The 14,743-nt window shown below is 33.8% G+C and overlaps 3 protein-coding genes across 3 annotated transcripts in view; 1 reads left to right on the top strand and 2 right to left on the bottom strand.

The window, feature by feature from the left end:
• The window catches only part of Tmem86a_1 (lysoplasmalogenase-like protein TMEM86A), a 227,660-nt gene that overhangs the window by 171,110 nt on the left and 41,807 nt on the right, over positions 1–14,743 (bottom strand). The gene's annotated exons all lie outside the window — the stretch shown is intronic.
• LOC105213513 (uncharacterized) lies at positions 10,490–13,419 on the top strand. The gene is made up of 2 exons (XM_011186398.3): positions 10,490–10,650; positions 12,928–13,419. The coding sequence occupies exons 1-2, from the start codon at positions 10,597–10,599 to the stop codon at positions 13,318–13,320; spliced, it is 447 nt and encodes a 148-aa protein (XP_011184700.1). The 5' UTR covers positions 10,490–10,596; the 3' UTR covers positions 13,321–13,419.
• LOC105213514 (general odorant-binding protein 99a) lies at positions 13,470–14,211 on the bottom strand. The gene is made up of 2 exons (XM_011186399.3): positions 14,050–14,211; positions 13,470–13,975 (listed from the first exon to the last, which is right to left on the bottom strand). Exons 1-2 carry the CDS (start codon positions 14,113–14,115, stop codon positions 13,562–13,564), a joined length of 480 nt encoding a protein of 159 aa, XP_011184701.2. The 5' UTR covers positions 14,116–14,211; the 3' UTR covers positions 13,470–13,561.

The following is a 14,743-nucleotide window of genomic DNA, read 5'->3' as shown; positions in this document are numbered from 1 at the left end:
CTAAAATGACATGGTCATGCGAATTCTGATATATCCGGATGATTTAGGGTCCCTAAATTAGTACCAAATCTTCAAAACAGAAGTAAGGAAAATTTCCAAAAAAATTTCAAAAAATCATAATGTCACTCCCGACTCTATTTAGCGACTAAACTGCATTATTCTTCTTTTCACGTGGTAAATGCATAAAGCGTTTACTAAAGAAGCCCTGGAACTAAAATTCAGCCTTATCTGCCCCCGACAGGCTTTAGGATGCATTTTAAGGCAAATGAGAGGCATATCGCTTTTTTGGTTTCGGAAGTGGTCAAATTTATACACAACGTGGTTATTTATGTTACTATTTTTAAATGTCCTTAACAGTGTAGCATCATTGACTGTTCAAGTAATATGCTGATTCGATGCTGCTGCAATATTAACAGGACTAATTGTGGGATTTTGTTTGACAGTTCCTACTAATCTTCTGCATTCTCTTTGAGTTATCCCAGGTTTCCGCCCAGTTATCTTTAAATTGCCTTTGTAATATTTCGTGTCCTTCTTTTTAATAACATTATAAGCAGTATTCCATCAAATTCTATAAATTTTAACTAACTCCGAAGCCGAAACCCGAGTCTTAAACTTAGTAACAGTCTCCAATCTAGTTATAATCGATAATTCCTTTGTTTTCGACATTTTATTTACCAATTTTTTATATTTTATGGCTGAGTTAGGTTGTTATGAATGCAATAGAATCGAATTACCACTCTGGCTTAAACCAAATCTAAGGATAAAGGCTAAATCACCTTGTGTAAATACTTTTGACGCAAAAAAATGTGTGTAGTTTCTAGTGTTCTTACTACTGTCTACTGATTAATTTTTTTGAAAAAGCAAAAAAATTAGCCACATTGAACAAGCAAAAAAAAATAATCCAAAAGGACTCAACTCTTTTCTAAGTATGACTTCGTTTCAATCTCCATTAAAAAGGAATAATAGTAAAGCTGTTTGTGACGAGCCAATCAATCAAGTTATTTTGATGACACGTTCGTTTCTCATACATTGGATTTCATAGATTTATTAATTTTTCAGTTGCTTTCCTTACTTGTTTTCGCAGTCTGATATAGTACTATGGCAAGATATATACATACATACATATATAGGCGTATATAGAAAATTGAACACATAGGATAGGGATATTCAACAAGTGAGGTGATTTCTCAAATTTGAACATCTAAAATTATTCACAAGTGGTACAGGAAAGCTCTTTCTAAATGAGGCAAAAATAGTCACATTTTTATTATCTCAAAAGAGCCGTCAGTTATCATGGATATATAATTATTACACCAATATTAAAAATTACAAACATAAATATATCCAGTTTTGATCAAATGTGATGAATCAGTTGATAGTTTTTTCGATTACCACAGTTCAGATCATAACCTCAATTTAAGCGCTATTTGTAATAGCAAGAGAAATTTATCGATAAAAATGACTTTCGATAAGATTGCTAACAGATTCCCTGAGTATTTGGACTACCCACTGATGGTGGAATAAAACCAACCAAGAAACTCCGCTTTTAGCTTTCGAATATTGAAATTCTAATTTGTTTAACAGCGTGTTACAAAAATTAAACACATTAAGTTACCATAACTCATATAATAGCACAATCCATGCATTTTTGGTCTGGTGCACTGCTAACTGTGAACACTTAACACCAACCACCCACACCCCACCAACACGCGAGTGTTGTTCAAGGCGATATGCAGCTCATTGAGCACAATTTGAGAAATGATTGGAAATTCTTGTACCAGCTCTAACAATGTTGTAGCTGCAAACTGCACCCATAGAGACTGCAACAAACACCAAACAAAAACAAAAGGCAAAAAAAGAAAACACACGAGATTTGAAGGAGGCGCAAGGAGTCAAGTCATTAAGTCACATATTTTCAAATCACAACTGAAGCGGGCGCCATTTCGCCATTCACTTTGACGCTAACGGTGTACTTTGTGACTTGCAGTTGCATTCGGTGCACTTTGCTGTTGTTTGTTGTTGCATGCACCGCAGTTGCACATTTGGATTTTGTATGCACTTTGGTGGCATATTAATTTCTCCATTGTTTCGCTGTTTGTTTGTGAGCGTACTGTAACGCTTCACTTGCGCAGCACTGTGACGCCATTGACGGTGGCAAATTGACAAAGCTAATCACGCCGATTGAAAGGAGGCGAGTCCTTGTGTTTTTTTCAGAATTTACAAATCGTAGCATAAGCGATGGGGGCGGAGAGAGAGAGAGGGGTACTCATAGCATGCAAAGTTCGCACTTGTGACAAAAGCAGCAGAAAATTACAAAAACAAAAACGAAAATGAAAAAACAACAACAAACGTTTAGCTTTTTGCAACGATTTAATAGCAAGCAGAAGCATATATGGGTGTATGTGTGTGTGAAAGTACAATTGAGACCGCTCGAGTTTTTCCACCATTCACAGAAATAAAAAAAAACACTTTGACGTCATATCAAAATGATTTTTAAGCTTCGCAAGAGTTTTCTTAATATTGTAGAAACACATATGCAACACCCCCCTCTGCAGCAACATATGGCTCTACTCCTGTTATACATGTGTATGTATGTAAAAATCCTTGCCAGTATATGTGCTCTTCTAGCGCGCAAGTGTGTTCTTGTCGCATTTGCCACTCAATACAACCTGCAATTCAATTATTTTTCAAAACTTAATTTCTTCGCTTTCTTTACACTCTTCACTCTGGTCGAAATGAAAAGCAAAGGATAGAAGAGAAAATTAAAAACATCATCAATCAGTTGGAGAGAGAATGAACACTTCAAATGGAATCGTTCATTGATTCTGTGTTTTTTTCACAAATATTATATACATATATACATAAGTATGTGGTATGAGAACTACAACAAATACATATTTATTTATTTAGGTATATACTACTGTATGAAAAATGCTCAAGCAAAAAGTCCTCTAAAACCACACATACTAGATTGAAGCATTATTATTGTTTGGGTGATGGAGTCTTCTGGTATGTGATCAGTTCTGCACTTCTACGTACCATAATAACAATAGCGAATTTCGGGAAATAGGGATCGTATTATTTTGGAAGGTGTGAACATTATATTCGGGAATTACGTAAATACAATACTGTAACGATGCTTCAATCTCCATATTCGCAAGGCAAGACGCCGTTTGATTTTTTCCTATTTTCAACAATAAAGATAACCATAAAAACCTGAAAGAGTCAAACGCTATACCCAAATTTTTAAGATTTTTTTGGCGATTGAAAGAAGCGTTGGCATAAGTCCATAATATCGAATGGATACTATTTTAAGGGGCGGTAAGGTTTGTTTCGTCGAAAAAAGACCTTTTTTCATGAATTTTTTTAGAAAAAATTATTGCTGTTGGTTTATTTTGCTTATTATTATATGAAAGTACAACATTTGAAGGATACTTAAAAAAAAGTTTTATCGAAAAATAGCAAGGAATAACGGATTTATAGTCGATCTCTGCAGGCACCTCGAAAAAAAGTTGTTGTGCGGTGACCAGCCTACAGCACCACTGGATCATCCGAAACCAAAAAATCAAAATGTTTTTTTTAGTTTATTAATTTATTTTTCTATTGACGTCGAGTTTTTTTTAATTTTTAAATTTTTGGTACCATTTTCAAACCAAAATGACGATTTTAGACGAAAAAATCGACCTATTTGTTATTGTAAAATTGTTAGTAATTAAAATTTTTGGAAAAACTCGACGTCAATTGAAAGATAAATTAATAAACTAAAAAAAGCTATAGATATATCGAGAGCTATATATATGTAGAATATTTGTTCAAAATTTCAAAACGATCGATGCAGTAGTTTTTCCGGTAGGCTGGTCACCGACTTTAAAAATGACATATGTATTTGGGAAATTCAACCTGCTGTAACTTCGTTAGTTTTTCTACGAATGACCTAAAACTTTAACACAATATTCTTGAGATGTTGATGGTTCAGAAAAAAATTTAAAAAAAAAAAATGAAAAACAAAATTTGTCAGACCTTACCCCCCCACTTAAAGGTGACGAATGTTTGTTTCTCAAAAAACGAAAATTGCTGTTATTTTTTTACACACCTCGTACATATATATGTATTTCTTTATTTGAACTAGATTTACATAAGGAATATTCAAATAAGCTGAAGTCTTTAAAAATGGTTCTCATATTTAGTTCTTAAGTAATCCCAATATATCATATTCATTACTTAATTTCATAATTTTCATATTCAGTAGTCTAAGTTAAAAAGGAGTGGTAATTTACGGTTTTAAATCATAGACTCTATTTTTCAAATTCGCCTAATTCGAGTTTGAACAACTGGTAATACTTTGTTCGATTCACAACCTTCCAAAGCTTTGAGAATCGAATATATTTCATTTAAGTTTTTATTTCGGCTTCAATGCTGAAATCGTTAGCAAATTACAGAAAGCAAAAAAACTCTTGTTTGCCGGTTATGAACAACTTTTTTATAAATATTGCAAAATCTTTGCCATGTGTATGAACACTTACAACCATTAGCAATTTTATGATCTTATTATAATAAATATTTTCTGGAAAATTCCTACTATTAAAATTTGGTAATAAATTTAAATAGTTTCTTTGGATAATAACTTAGATTCGTCTTAAACTCACGAAAAAACACGTATGATTTACATATTAAAAAGCTAGTGCTAGTAGTTTCGACAATTAAGCTCATAGATACTTTATAGTGCTGGGCTTTATTATTTGCTCTATTTAGGCCCAGTTTCTAAAGGGTGATTTTTTAAGAGCTTGATAACTTTTTAAAAAAAAAAAACGCATAAAATTTGCAAAATCTCATCGGTTCTTTATTTGAAACGTTAGATTGGTTCATGACATTTACTTTTTGAAGATAATTTCATTTAAATGTTGACCGCGGCTGCGTCTTAGGTGGTCCATTCGGAAAGTCCAATTTTGGGCAACTTTTTCGAGCATTTCGGCCGGAATAGCCCGAATTTCTTCGGAAATGTTGTCTTCCAAAGCTGGAATAGTTGCTGGCTTATTTCTGTAGACTTTAGACTTGACGTAGCCCCACAAAAAATAGTCTAAAGGCGTTAAATCGCATGATCTTGGTGGCCAACTTACGGGTCCATTTCTTGAGATGAATTGTTCTCCGAAGTTTTCCCTCAAAATGGCCATAGAATCGCGAGCTGTGTGGCATGTAGCGCCATCTTGTTGAAACCACATGTCAACCAAGTTCAGTTCTTCCATTTTTGGCAACAAAAAGTTTGTTAGCATCGAACGATAGCGATCGCCATTCACCGTAACGTTGCGTCCAACAGCATCTTTGAAAAAATACGGTCCAATGATTCCACCAGCGTACAAACCACACCAAACAGTGCATTTTTCGGGATGCATGGGCAGTTCTTGAACGGCTTCTGGTTGCTCTTCACCCCAAATGCGGCAATTTTGCTTATTTACGTAGCCATTCAACCAGAAATGAGCCTCATCGCTGAACAAAATTTGTCGATAAAAAAGCGGATTTTCTGCCAACTTTTCTAGGGCCCATTCACTGAAAATTCGACGTTGTGGCAGATCGTTCGGCTTCAGTTCTTGCACGAGCTGTATTTTATACGGTTTTACACCAAGATCTTTGCGTAAAATCTTCCATGTGGTCGAATAACACAAACCCAATTGCTGCGAACGGCGACGAATCGACATTTCACGGTCTTCAGCCACACTCTCAGAAACAGACGCAATATTCTCTTCTGTACGCACTGTACGCATTCGTGTGGTTGGTTTAATGTCCAATAAAGTAAACTGAGTGCGAAACTTGGTCACAATCGCATTAATTGTTTGCTCACTTGGTCGATTATGTAGACCATAAATCGGACGTAAAGCGCGAAACACATTTCGAACCGAACACTGATTTTGGTAATAAAATTCAATGATTTGCAAGCGTTGCTCGTTAGTAAGTATATTAATGTCAAAGCATACTGAGCATCTTTCTCTTTGACACCATGTCTGAAATCCCACGTGATCTGTCAAATACTAATGCATGAAAATCCTAACCTCAAAAAAATCACCCGTTATCACAAATAATGTGATTCGAAGAAATTATAAGCAAAAATAACACTGTCCAACAGCATTTTTGGAACAGAATAGCGACCCTATAATTCTGAAAGGGTATGTTGAGTAGATCATTTTTGTAGAACAAACTTATGGTCCATCACGTTTGCGTTTTTTTTTTACAGTGGGTCAAAGTTTTCATTTTTTGGTCGAAGGGAGCATTATACTATATGAAAAAAATGTTGTAAGTTAATGTCTGAGAGAATTTTTATGGTCAAAGTTGTATTGTGGAATTGTATGAGGATTATTTTTGTGGAAGATCTTAACCCTCTAACTGGTTTCTTTATGGGTCAATTTGACCCTTTTTTCGCGAAAATCAAAAAATATCCTTTAAAAAAGGACATTTAAGGATTAAAATATTCTACGAAAATGTTTGGCGGAAAATTTCAGTGGGGGTCACCAAAGACACCATTGTTGTAAATAAAGCTCTTTACGATAGATAAAAAAATTATAATTTTGTTTTAATAGTGGTTTATTATAGTATGTACATATTTATTTTTTTGCTTCAGCAGTAGTAGGACAATGGATTAAAGATTAAACTTAATATGCTTTCCTGTATTTTGCTTGACGTGAATGTTCCGATGTGTCAAGGTTTCTGTACAAGCCCCATACGTATTCAGCAAGCATTACAGTTTGGGATTTCCCTTTGAATCTTTCTTCCAATACCTTTATATCCTGATGAAACCTTTCACCGTGTTCATCTGAAACCGCTCCAAGGTTTTCTTTAAAAAAATTGAGATGAGGGAGCAGAAAATGCAGCTTTAGTGACATCTTAACGCCAATATTGTTAAAACTGATTAGCATGCTTTCAATATTTTCTGCATAGTTTTGTGCTTTTGAGTTTCCAAAGAATTCTGATATAACCAGCTGCATAAAGTCAAATGCTGTCTTTTGCATTTCCGACAGATGACCATAAAATTCTTCATCTTGTAATATTTTCTTATATCGGGTCCAACGAGCATTCCTAGAAAAGGTAGTTTACATTAAATAAAATAAATTATTTCTTAATACCGTATTTTACCTTCTTTTAATTTTGCTGCAGATAATGTGGAAAATTGTTTGAATGCGTTTGAAAGCATATTCTTGTGTATTTAAGCTTATAATAAAATTTTTCACCACGCCCAACTTAATATGCAGCGGTGGAAGTATGACCTTATCTTTTGGGACAAGAGATTCATGGATTACATTTAAGTCACCAATAATATTTTCTTTACGTTCTTCGAAATATTTAATATGATAATGGCTGCTGGTAGCACGTCAATCCCATTTACAAAGAAAGCACATATATTTTGTGTATCCTGTTTGCATTCCAGTCAATATTGCAATAATTTTGAAGTCTGCGCATACTTCCCATTTATATTTATAGTATTCAATTTTATTTAAGAGATTTGAAATATTTGCGTATGTTTCCTCCTTTTTTGTGGAATACGCAACCGGTATTTATGGATGCTGATTTCCATTGTGCAGTAAAACTGCTTTTAAGCTGTGTTTTGAATTATCTGTAAATAGTCGCCAAGCGGATAAGGCCAGTGGAAGCTTTAGATATGATGTTCTTTTTTATATTAATTTAGTAAAAATCACACCCGATATGTATTGCTTAGTAAGTCAATTATGCTTAATTGTATCACACCCGATTTGTAAGTCACAGCTGACTAGACGCGATAATTCAGTGTTTGGCCCGGCCGAACTTGACGTTTTCACCTACTTTGTATATGTTGGCGTGTAATTTTGCCAATTAATCGTAAAGAGCTTTATTTACAACAATGGTGTCTTTGGTGACCCCCACTGAAATTTTGCGCCAAACATTTTCGTAGAATATTTTAATCCTTAAACGTCCTTTTTTAAAGGATATTTTTTTATTTTCTCGAAAAAGGGTCAAATTGACCCATAAAGAAACCAGTTAGAGAGTTAAGATCTTCCACAAAAATAATCCTCATACAATTCCACAATACAACTTTGACCATAAAAATTCTCTCAGACATTAACTTACAACATTTTTTTCATATAGTATAATGCTCCCTTCGACCAAAAAATGAAAACTTTGACCCACTGTAAAAAAAAACTCAGACGTGCTGGACCATAAGTTTGTTCTACAAAAATGATCTACTCAACATACCCTTTCAGAATTATAGGGTCGCTATTCTGTTCCATTCAAAAAGTCTTCATTTGTTGGACAGTGTAATTAATTAAAAATACTTCATAAAAAAATGTATAATTAAAAAAACCGCAAAAGACATAAAGAGTCAGGAGTCAGATAGCCATGACTATATATCTATAAAATTTAACTTAGGTATTGAACCAATAACCTTGTTAGCAGCATTTCTATGCACTCACACAAACACTTGCGCGACGTTAGCAAATTAAGTGGCAATTAGATATGAGATCTACAAATCGTGCTTAAGCCACACAATATATGTACGTACATATGTATGTAAATACACACCTAATTATTTATTTAAATTGTTGTTGTTATGTTTGCTACAGTTTCTTTCTTTTTATTTACTTTGTCGAAATAACATTTTGGAATTTTTTAGATTCTTAAATAACTCGGTTGCTTTAGTTGTCCTTGTGATTGTTCTTACGAAATAACTATATTTATTTAATAATAATAAAAAAACAACTTTTACACTCTTCTCACATCACTGACGAGCAGAATAAGTCGAGTCAAGAAAGCCTGGAGCGTTTTCAAAGGTCGAGATCTAAAACTGATCTCAAATGTGCTGAAATGATTATTTTTTAAATCCGTTAGACATGCGGTGAGGGGTTCGTTTAGTTCAAAATTAGTTTTAAATTGGCTGGATAAAAAAGCTGGAACAATAAAGTAAGCTTCAGACGAAATAAATGAACGTGACTTGCTGCATTTAATGGTTTCATATTTATTAAAAGGAATCGTTCCCATAGGAAACGAGTAATTAAAGATACCATATTATTTATTAAAATGAGGTCATAATTCAATTCCGTCTAGAGACATGTGATATACAATTGGAGCTGAGTTTTTTTCAAAACTACATTTTCCAACGCGACTAGGAAAGGGGTCACTCAATTTGTTACTGATTGTGCTTTTTTAAACAAGATTATCTGGAGCGGGATTTTTTATAATGTTGTAAACACATTTAACTTACTAAGTTTTATTCCAAAAATTGTATGGAAAATGTCTATAATTTTATTACCGACCGTAGAGTATATCAGAAACATATATGAATTATCCCACTTATAACCGATTTAGAACGCGTTCAAAAGTTCTGCAAAGGGGAGTTATTTTAATTTCGCTGGGCGTCAATATGCTTAAATACCCACCAACAGATATTTTTCTGGCTTCCTCATATAAAAGTCCTTCTCTCTATACAGTAGATAATTTTAAAAATCAATAAACTGCATGGCATAGGACTTTTGCAATCGTGTAAGATTGATTTGGAAATAATCAAATAATTTTCGGTGCTAACCGAATGCGGTTCGCTCTTACTTACTACATAATAACGTTTTCTCACAAGCATATGTATTTTAATTGCAATTATATTTCAGAGTCGTAATAAGTAGAAATGTTATACTCGGATGGCTTGACATAAAACAGCTGAGAAAATCGAAATGTCAAAATAACAGTATTGATGTAATGAAATACTCTTCTATTAGATTACTTTATGATTAAATTTGATATTTTGTATTGTAGTAAATCTATATATTTGTATGAACCCAGTAAACATTTACATCTGAATCTCAACAAAACCTGAAAAAAAACTTAAATCTCTATAATGTTTTCCAAAATAGAGATCATCGATTTGAGAATTGTAGGCTTGTCAACATAGAATTGTATTTGTATGTACAACAGTAATACCTTTTGATTTAAGAAACCTACAAGTCTTTACCTAAATTCAAAGATTAATAAATAAAAAATTAGATACTATAGCTTGAGAACTATAAGATCCACAAATGAAAAATAATAATTGAAGAATGATGTTTCCCAAAAGGTGAAAGAGTATTAATCAGTGTTTATTGGGTGATTGGGTTTATGGAGTAATTAAAACATATGGTAGACTTTATGTCTAACTGCTTGTTATTAGGTTAAAAGCTTGTCAAAGCCGTTACCATTAAATTCTAGGTTAATGGCCCATACATACTCCCGCTTATACTATATGTACATATCTATAAATGAAACTGTTTACATTTTTTGCTACAAATCATTTGTGTCGACCAGGTTTTTGCTGCTGTTGTTTTTCTCTAATTGTTATGTGACACATTTTGCTAATAAAAAAATTCAACGAAACATATTCTAAATCAGATACCTTATATGTACATAACGTATGTATTGTAAATTATGTGCTGCAAAATGAACAACAACAACACAATTGACCTAACTATAAAAGCCTATGCCAACTGTTTTGTTCGAAATAGTTGCGAGTCAAATGAGCACAAAGTAGTAACGGAACATCGAATATACGGTCAAAGCGCGTTAAATTTATTTCGATTTCTCAGTGAAAATTCACATAATTGTGCAAAAATGTTAAAAACGATAATAATAAAGTTGGCAGTTGTGATTTGTGTTTTAATCAATGTAAGCTATAGAATATTTTGTGAATAGTTAAAAAACAACTTTTTTAAAGTGTTTAAATTTATTGAAAATATCATGAAGATATTCTTTATTTATAATTACTTTCAAGTGTTATTGAATTTCAAAATCAAAATTTTACTGAAACTATATTTACATAACAATAGTCATTTAAAGCTAAATTAACCTAATCAAAGGACGAATACGAGTTTGGTCCCAATATCCGAACAATTACCAAAGAGTGTTGTCTAATAATAATCGTCTCCCAACAGCCAATTGCAAACTTCTGGTTTATTTCTCTCATAAAAAAAACTGTCTTTAAAATCATAAGTTGTTAAGTAATGGTTCCAAAGCACCAAACCATAGAACCTTTCATATGGCCGGTAATCTTAAGAATCACAACAGCACTAGTGGAAGAGCTGGACGAAGCTTCTATCAAACGAGTAAACATCAAACTATTATATATTGAGGATACTGGAATGAAATTCTCAATATTTGAAGAAAATTTTTCTTTAAACATTGTTTTCGGACCTTTCTCGGGTTATAAAGAATACGTGGTTCTTGAAGAAATGATAATAGTGTCGAATGGACGATAGAAAAGTAATACAAAATAATATAAAAAGTAAATTATTGTGAAAATCTCAAATTTCAAATTGGTTGGTAACAGAGAGTTTCCACATAATTAAAGACCTGATGATAATATACCGGAAAATGTGTTTTAATGAGGGCATTCAAGGAAGTCTTCAACAAATCTTTATTAAATCCAAACAAGTAAGGAAGGGCTAAGTTCGGGTGTAACCGAACATTTTATACTCTCGCAATTTATTAATTTAATTTTATTAAGACAACAAACAATTTGACCCACATATTCGGCATATATATGGTATAAAGTCCATTGAAAGTTTGAAAATCCTAATATTAAGCATATGGGAGTTAGGTGAAGTTATGACCCGATTTCACTTATTTTAGGCACGGAGACATTATATTAGAAGAAAAATATTCCCTCTGAATTTATTCAAAATATCTCAGAGATTCATCTATATTTTCGTTAAAAAAATTATTCGAAGCTCTAAGGTCCTCATATTCGATGTATGAGGCCTTGAATACTTATGGTCCGATTTTGGCGATTTTTAGAAGAGCGATGCCACACTATAAATGCAGTATTTGTGCAAAGTTCTAGTCCGATATCTGCACTGGTGCTTCCTTTATATATTGTAAAGTAAACGATTCAGATCGACTTCAAAGTTCTGATATATGGGAAGTAGGCGTTGTTGTGAACCGATTTGGCCTATTTTCACAACATATAATTGGGATGCAAGGGAAATATTACAAACCGAATTTCATTAAAATTGGTTGAGTAGTTTCGGAGATATGGTTTTTGTAGGCGGAACCATGCCCATTTAAAATTTTGTTTACAATTTTGAATGCAGCTCTTCTGTGCCTTCTTTATAATGAACTTTAAGGCTTCTGTTGGTTTTTCTTACTGAATTAAAGCATTTTTAGTAGTTTTCAACATAACTTTGTATGGGAGGTGGGCGTGGTTATAATCCCATTTTCTCCATTTTTGGACTATATAAGGAAATACCTCAGAAAAACGACTCCTGAAAGCTTCGTTGATATAGCTTTAGTAGTTTACGCATGGGGCGTGGCCACTTTCCCAAAAAAGTTACATCCAAATATTCCCCTTCCTAGAACAATCGTTTGTACCAAATTTTAAGTTCATAGCTTAATTTATGGCTTAGTTATAGGTCTTTCTGTGTTTTCGATTATCGCCATTTTGTGGGCGTTGTAGTGGGCCGATTCCGCCTTCTTATGGTGCCAAGGAACACTTGTTCCAAGTTTCATTAAGATATATCAATTTTTTTCTCAAGTTACAGCTTGCACGGACGGACAGACAGACATCCGGATTTGAACTTTACTCGTCACCCTGATCACTTTGGTATATATAACCTTATATCTAACTCGTTTAGTTTTAGGACTTACAAACAAAATTAAAATTTATTTGCCCCAATGGAAGATAGCATGCATAATAGTCTGTTTCACTATTGACAATTAATAGATCTAACAGAAGTACCTTGAGGATTATTAGAGAGAGATTACTATTAATGTAAACAAATACTGATACAGTTTTTTGTTTTGTCTGCGACACTCATAAAAAATTATTTTAATATAGAGCTCGTAGAGGTTATTAATATTATATGTAGAATAAAACGACTTCTTAAGTCACTATATATCATTATTTTTGAATAGTTTAAAATAATATAAATTCTTTTATGCCCTCAGCTCTGCACCAAGACAACAGCAATACCGATTTCCGAACAGGAAGAAGCTTCTCACCGACTTCATAAGGCACACGGTATCTGTATTCAAAACATTACTTCGCCCACATCGACAGACGACGATACGAGTACCAGACAATTAGCAGGCGCCTATGTACGCTGCATTGCAACCAATGTGGGTCTATGGAACGATGCCACGGGCTACAATGCCAAACAAGTGGCGAAATTCTTCATTAAAGAACGCAATGAAAACGAAGTGATGACCTTGGTGGACTATTGTAATCAAAAACACCGGCAAACAGATTTGAATTTGTGGGCTTACGAGGCGTATCGTTGCGCGACGGCAGGACGAATGGGTGCTTGGTTAAATGCTTACGTGCGGAGTGCAAAATTATAAGAGAGTTAAAATTGGAGCTCAAATATATATTTATATAATTTATAATATATGTATTATTACTTTTTTATTTTACAATTAAAATCATATTTATTAAATTGATTTTTAATAACTGTTTGTGTATATAATTATGCGAAAAACAACAACAAATCGAGTTTTATGTAAACATATGTACTTTCTTATCTGCGAATATCAACAAATATGTGAGTATTTTTGTGTAAAGTTTTAATCAAAACAAAGAAGCTCAACCAACATGATTTCCCACACGTCTCTCATGCAACTTGCGACCCACATCTTCCTTGAACCACTGACCCACCCGACTGTTGAGCACACATTTGAAGGCCTTATAACACCACCTCAGTGTCGGTTCATTTTGTGTATTCCGATTGCACTCGCTCAATATCGGCACCAGCACTTCCGTATTCGCCTTATCGCGATAAAGTGCCGCTATGTGTTCAACATTGAAACCGGTACGATCGTTCCATAATTTCAACTCAGTCCAAATGCAGTGCACATAACGATGTACCGGCTCCTCATCTGGATACTCAAAGTTGTCGAAACGACGCTGATAGGAGGCAGCCAAGCGCTCACGCTGAAAACAACGCTCGCCGGCGCTTAAGAAATCATCCTCCGTTGTCTCCTCGTGATCGGCGTTGATCTGGTGATCGCACAAAGACAATTTTTTATTTATTATGCACTTACATATGTATATGTATGTATGTGAGTACTTACGAGCGCGATTAATGTGGAGAAGAGTATAATGATAATAAACGCTGTGTACTTCATTGCTTGTGGCATTGTCCAAGTTCAAATTGCAACTGAGAATAGTAAACTCGTCGTTGAAGCCGTTGAACGCTAAAAACCACAAGCAGTCCACAGTGTCTGTCTGTATGTAAATATGCATGAGCGAGTGCAGTTCACACTAAGTAAAGGCGAATAATTTAATCGCTGGCTAAAAATAAAACAGTGCGCTACTTTGAATTGTTTTTGTGCAAGAAAATTGATTAATCAGAACGTCACGGTTGCTGGATGGGTTTGAGTTCACAAGTTTCTACTCACTTAGCCGAGTTCACATGCGAGCTTGAAAGCGTAAAAAAAGCTAATAGCCAATATTTAATAAAAATAATTTAACTATATTAAACGATATATATATGTGGTAAATCAAAGTTCCGATGTCTTCATTCGATTTTAGTTTACATTGTTATTATTTTGACACACTTTTGAGGTCAAAAGTGCCTTTTGGCGGACTCACGAGCGTTCAAACCAATCTAGAAGTATTCAACGAAGGGACTCGCGCCAATTTCCGTACCAACATCTTGAAATAACTCCACTTTAATGTTCTCAATAGTTTTAATCCACCCCATCTTCCCTTGAATTTGTTATCATCTTTGCTCAAGAGTCAGTTTTTCTTTTAAGAGACCAGGTT

This window comes from Zeugodacus cucurbitae, chromosome 2 (assembly GCF_028554725.1).
Source record: "Zeugodacus cucurbitae isolate PBARC_wt_2022May chromosome 2, idZeuCucr1.2, whole genome shotgun sequence".
In the NCBI taxonomy this organism is placed as follows: domain Eukaryota; kingdom Metazoa; phylum Arthropoda; class Insecta; order Diptera; family Tephritidae; genus Zeugodacus; species Zeugodacus cucurbitae.
Note: the sequence above shows the minus strand (reverse complement) of the source record. Positions and strands in the feature narration are given on the sequence as shown.

Coding starts and splice junctions, on each gene's coding strand:
- LOC105213513 (XM_011186398.3), top strand. CDS start 10,597: ATGTTAAAAACGATAATAATAAAGTTGGCAGTTGTGATTTGTGTTTTA. Junction 10,651..12,927: donor TGATTTGTGTTTTAATCAAT/GTAAGCTATAGA, acceptor TTATGCCCTCAG/CTCTGCACCAAGACAACAGC.
- LOC105213514 (XM_011186399.3), bottom strand. CDS start 14,115: ATGCCACAAGCAATGAAGTACACAGCGTTTATTATCATTATACTCTTC. Junction 13,976..14,049: donor TCTCCACATTAATCGCGCTC/GTAAGTACTCAC, acceptor TGCGATCACCAG/ATCAACGCCGATCACGAGGA.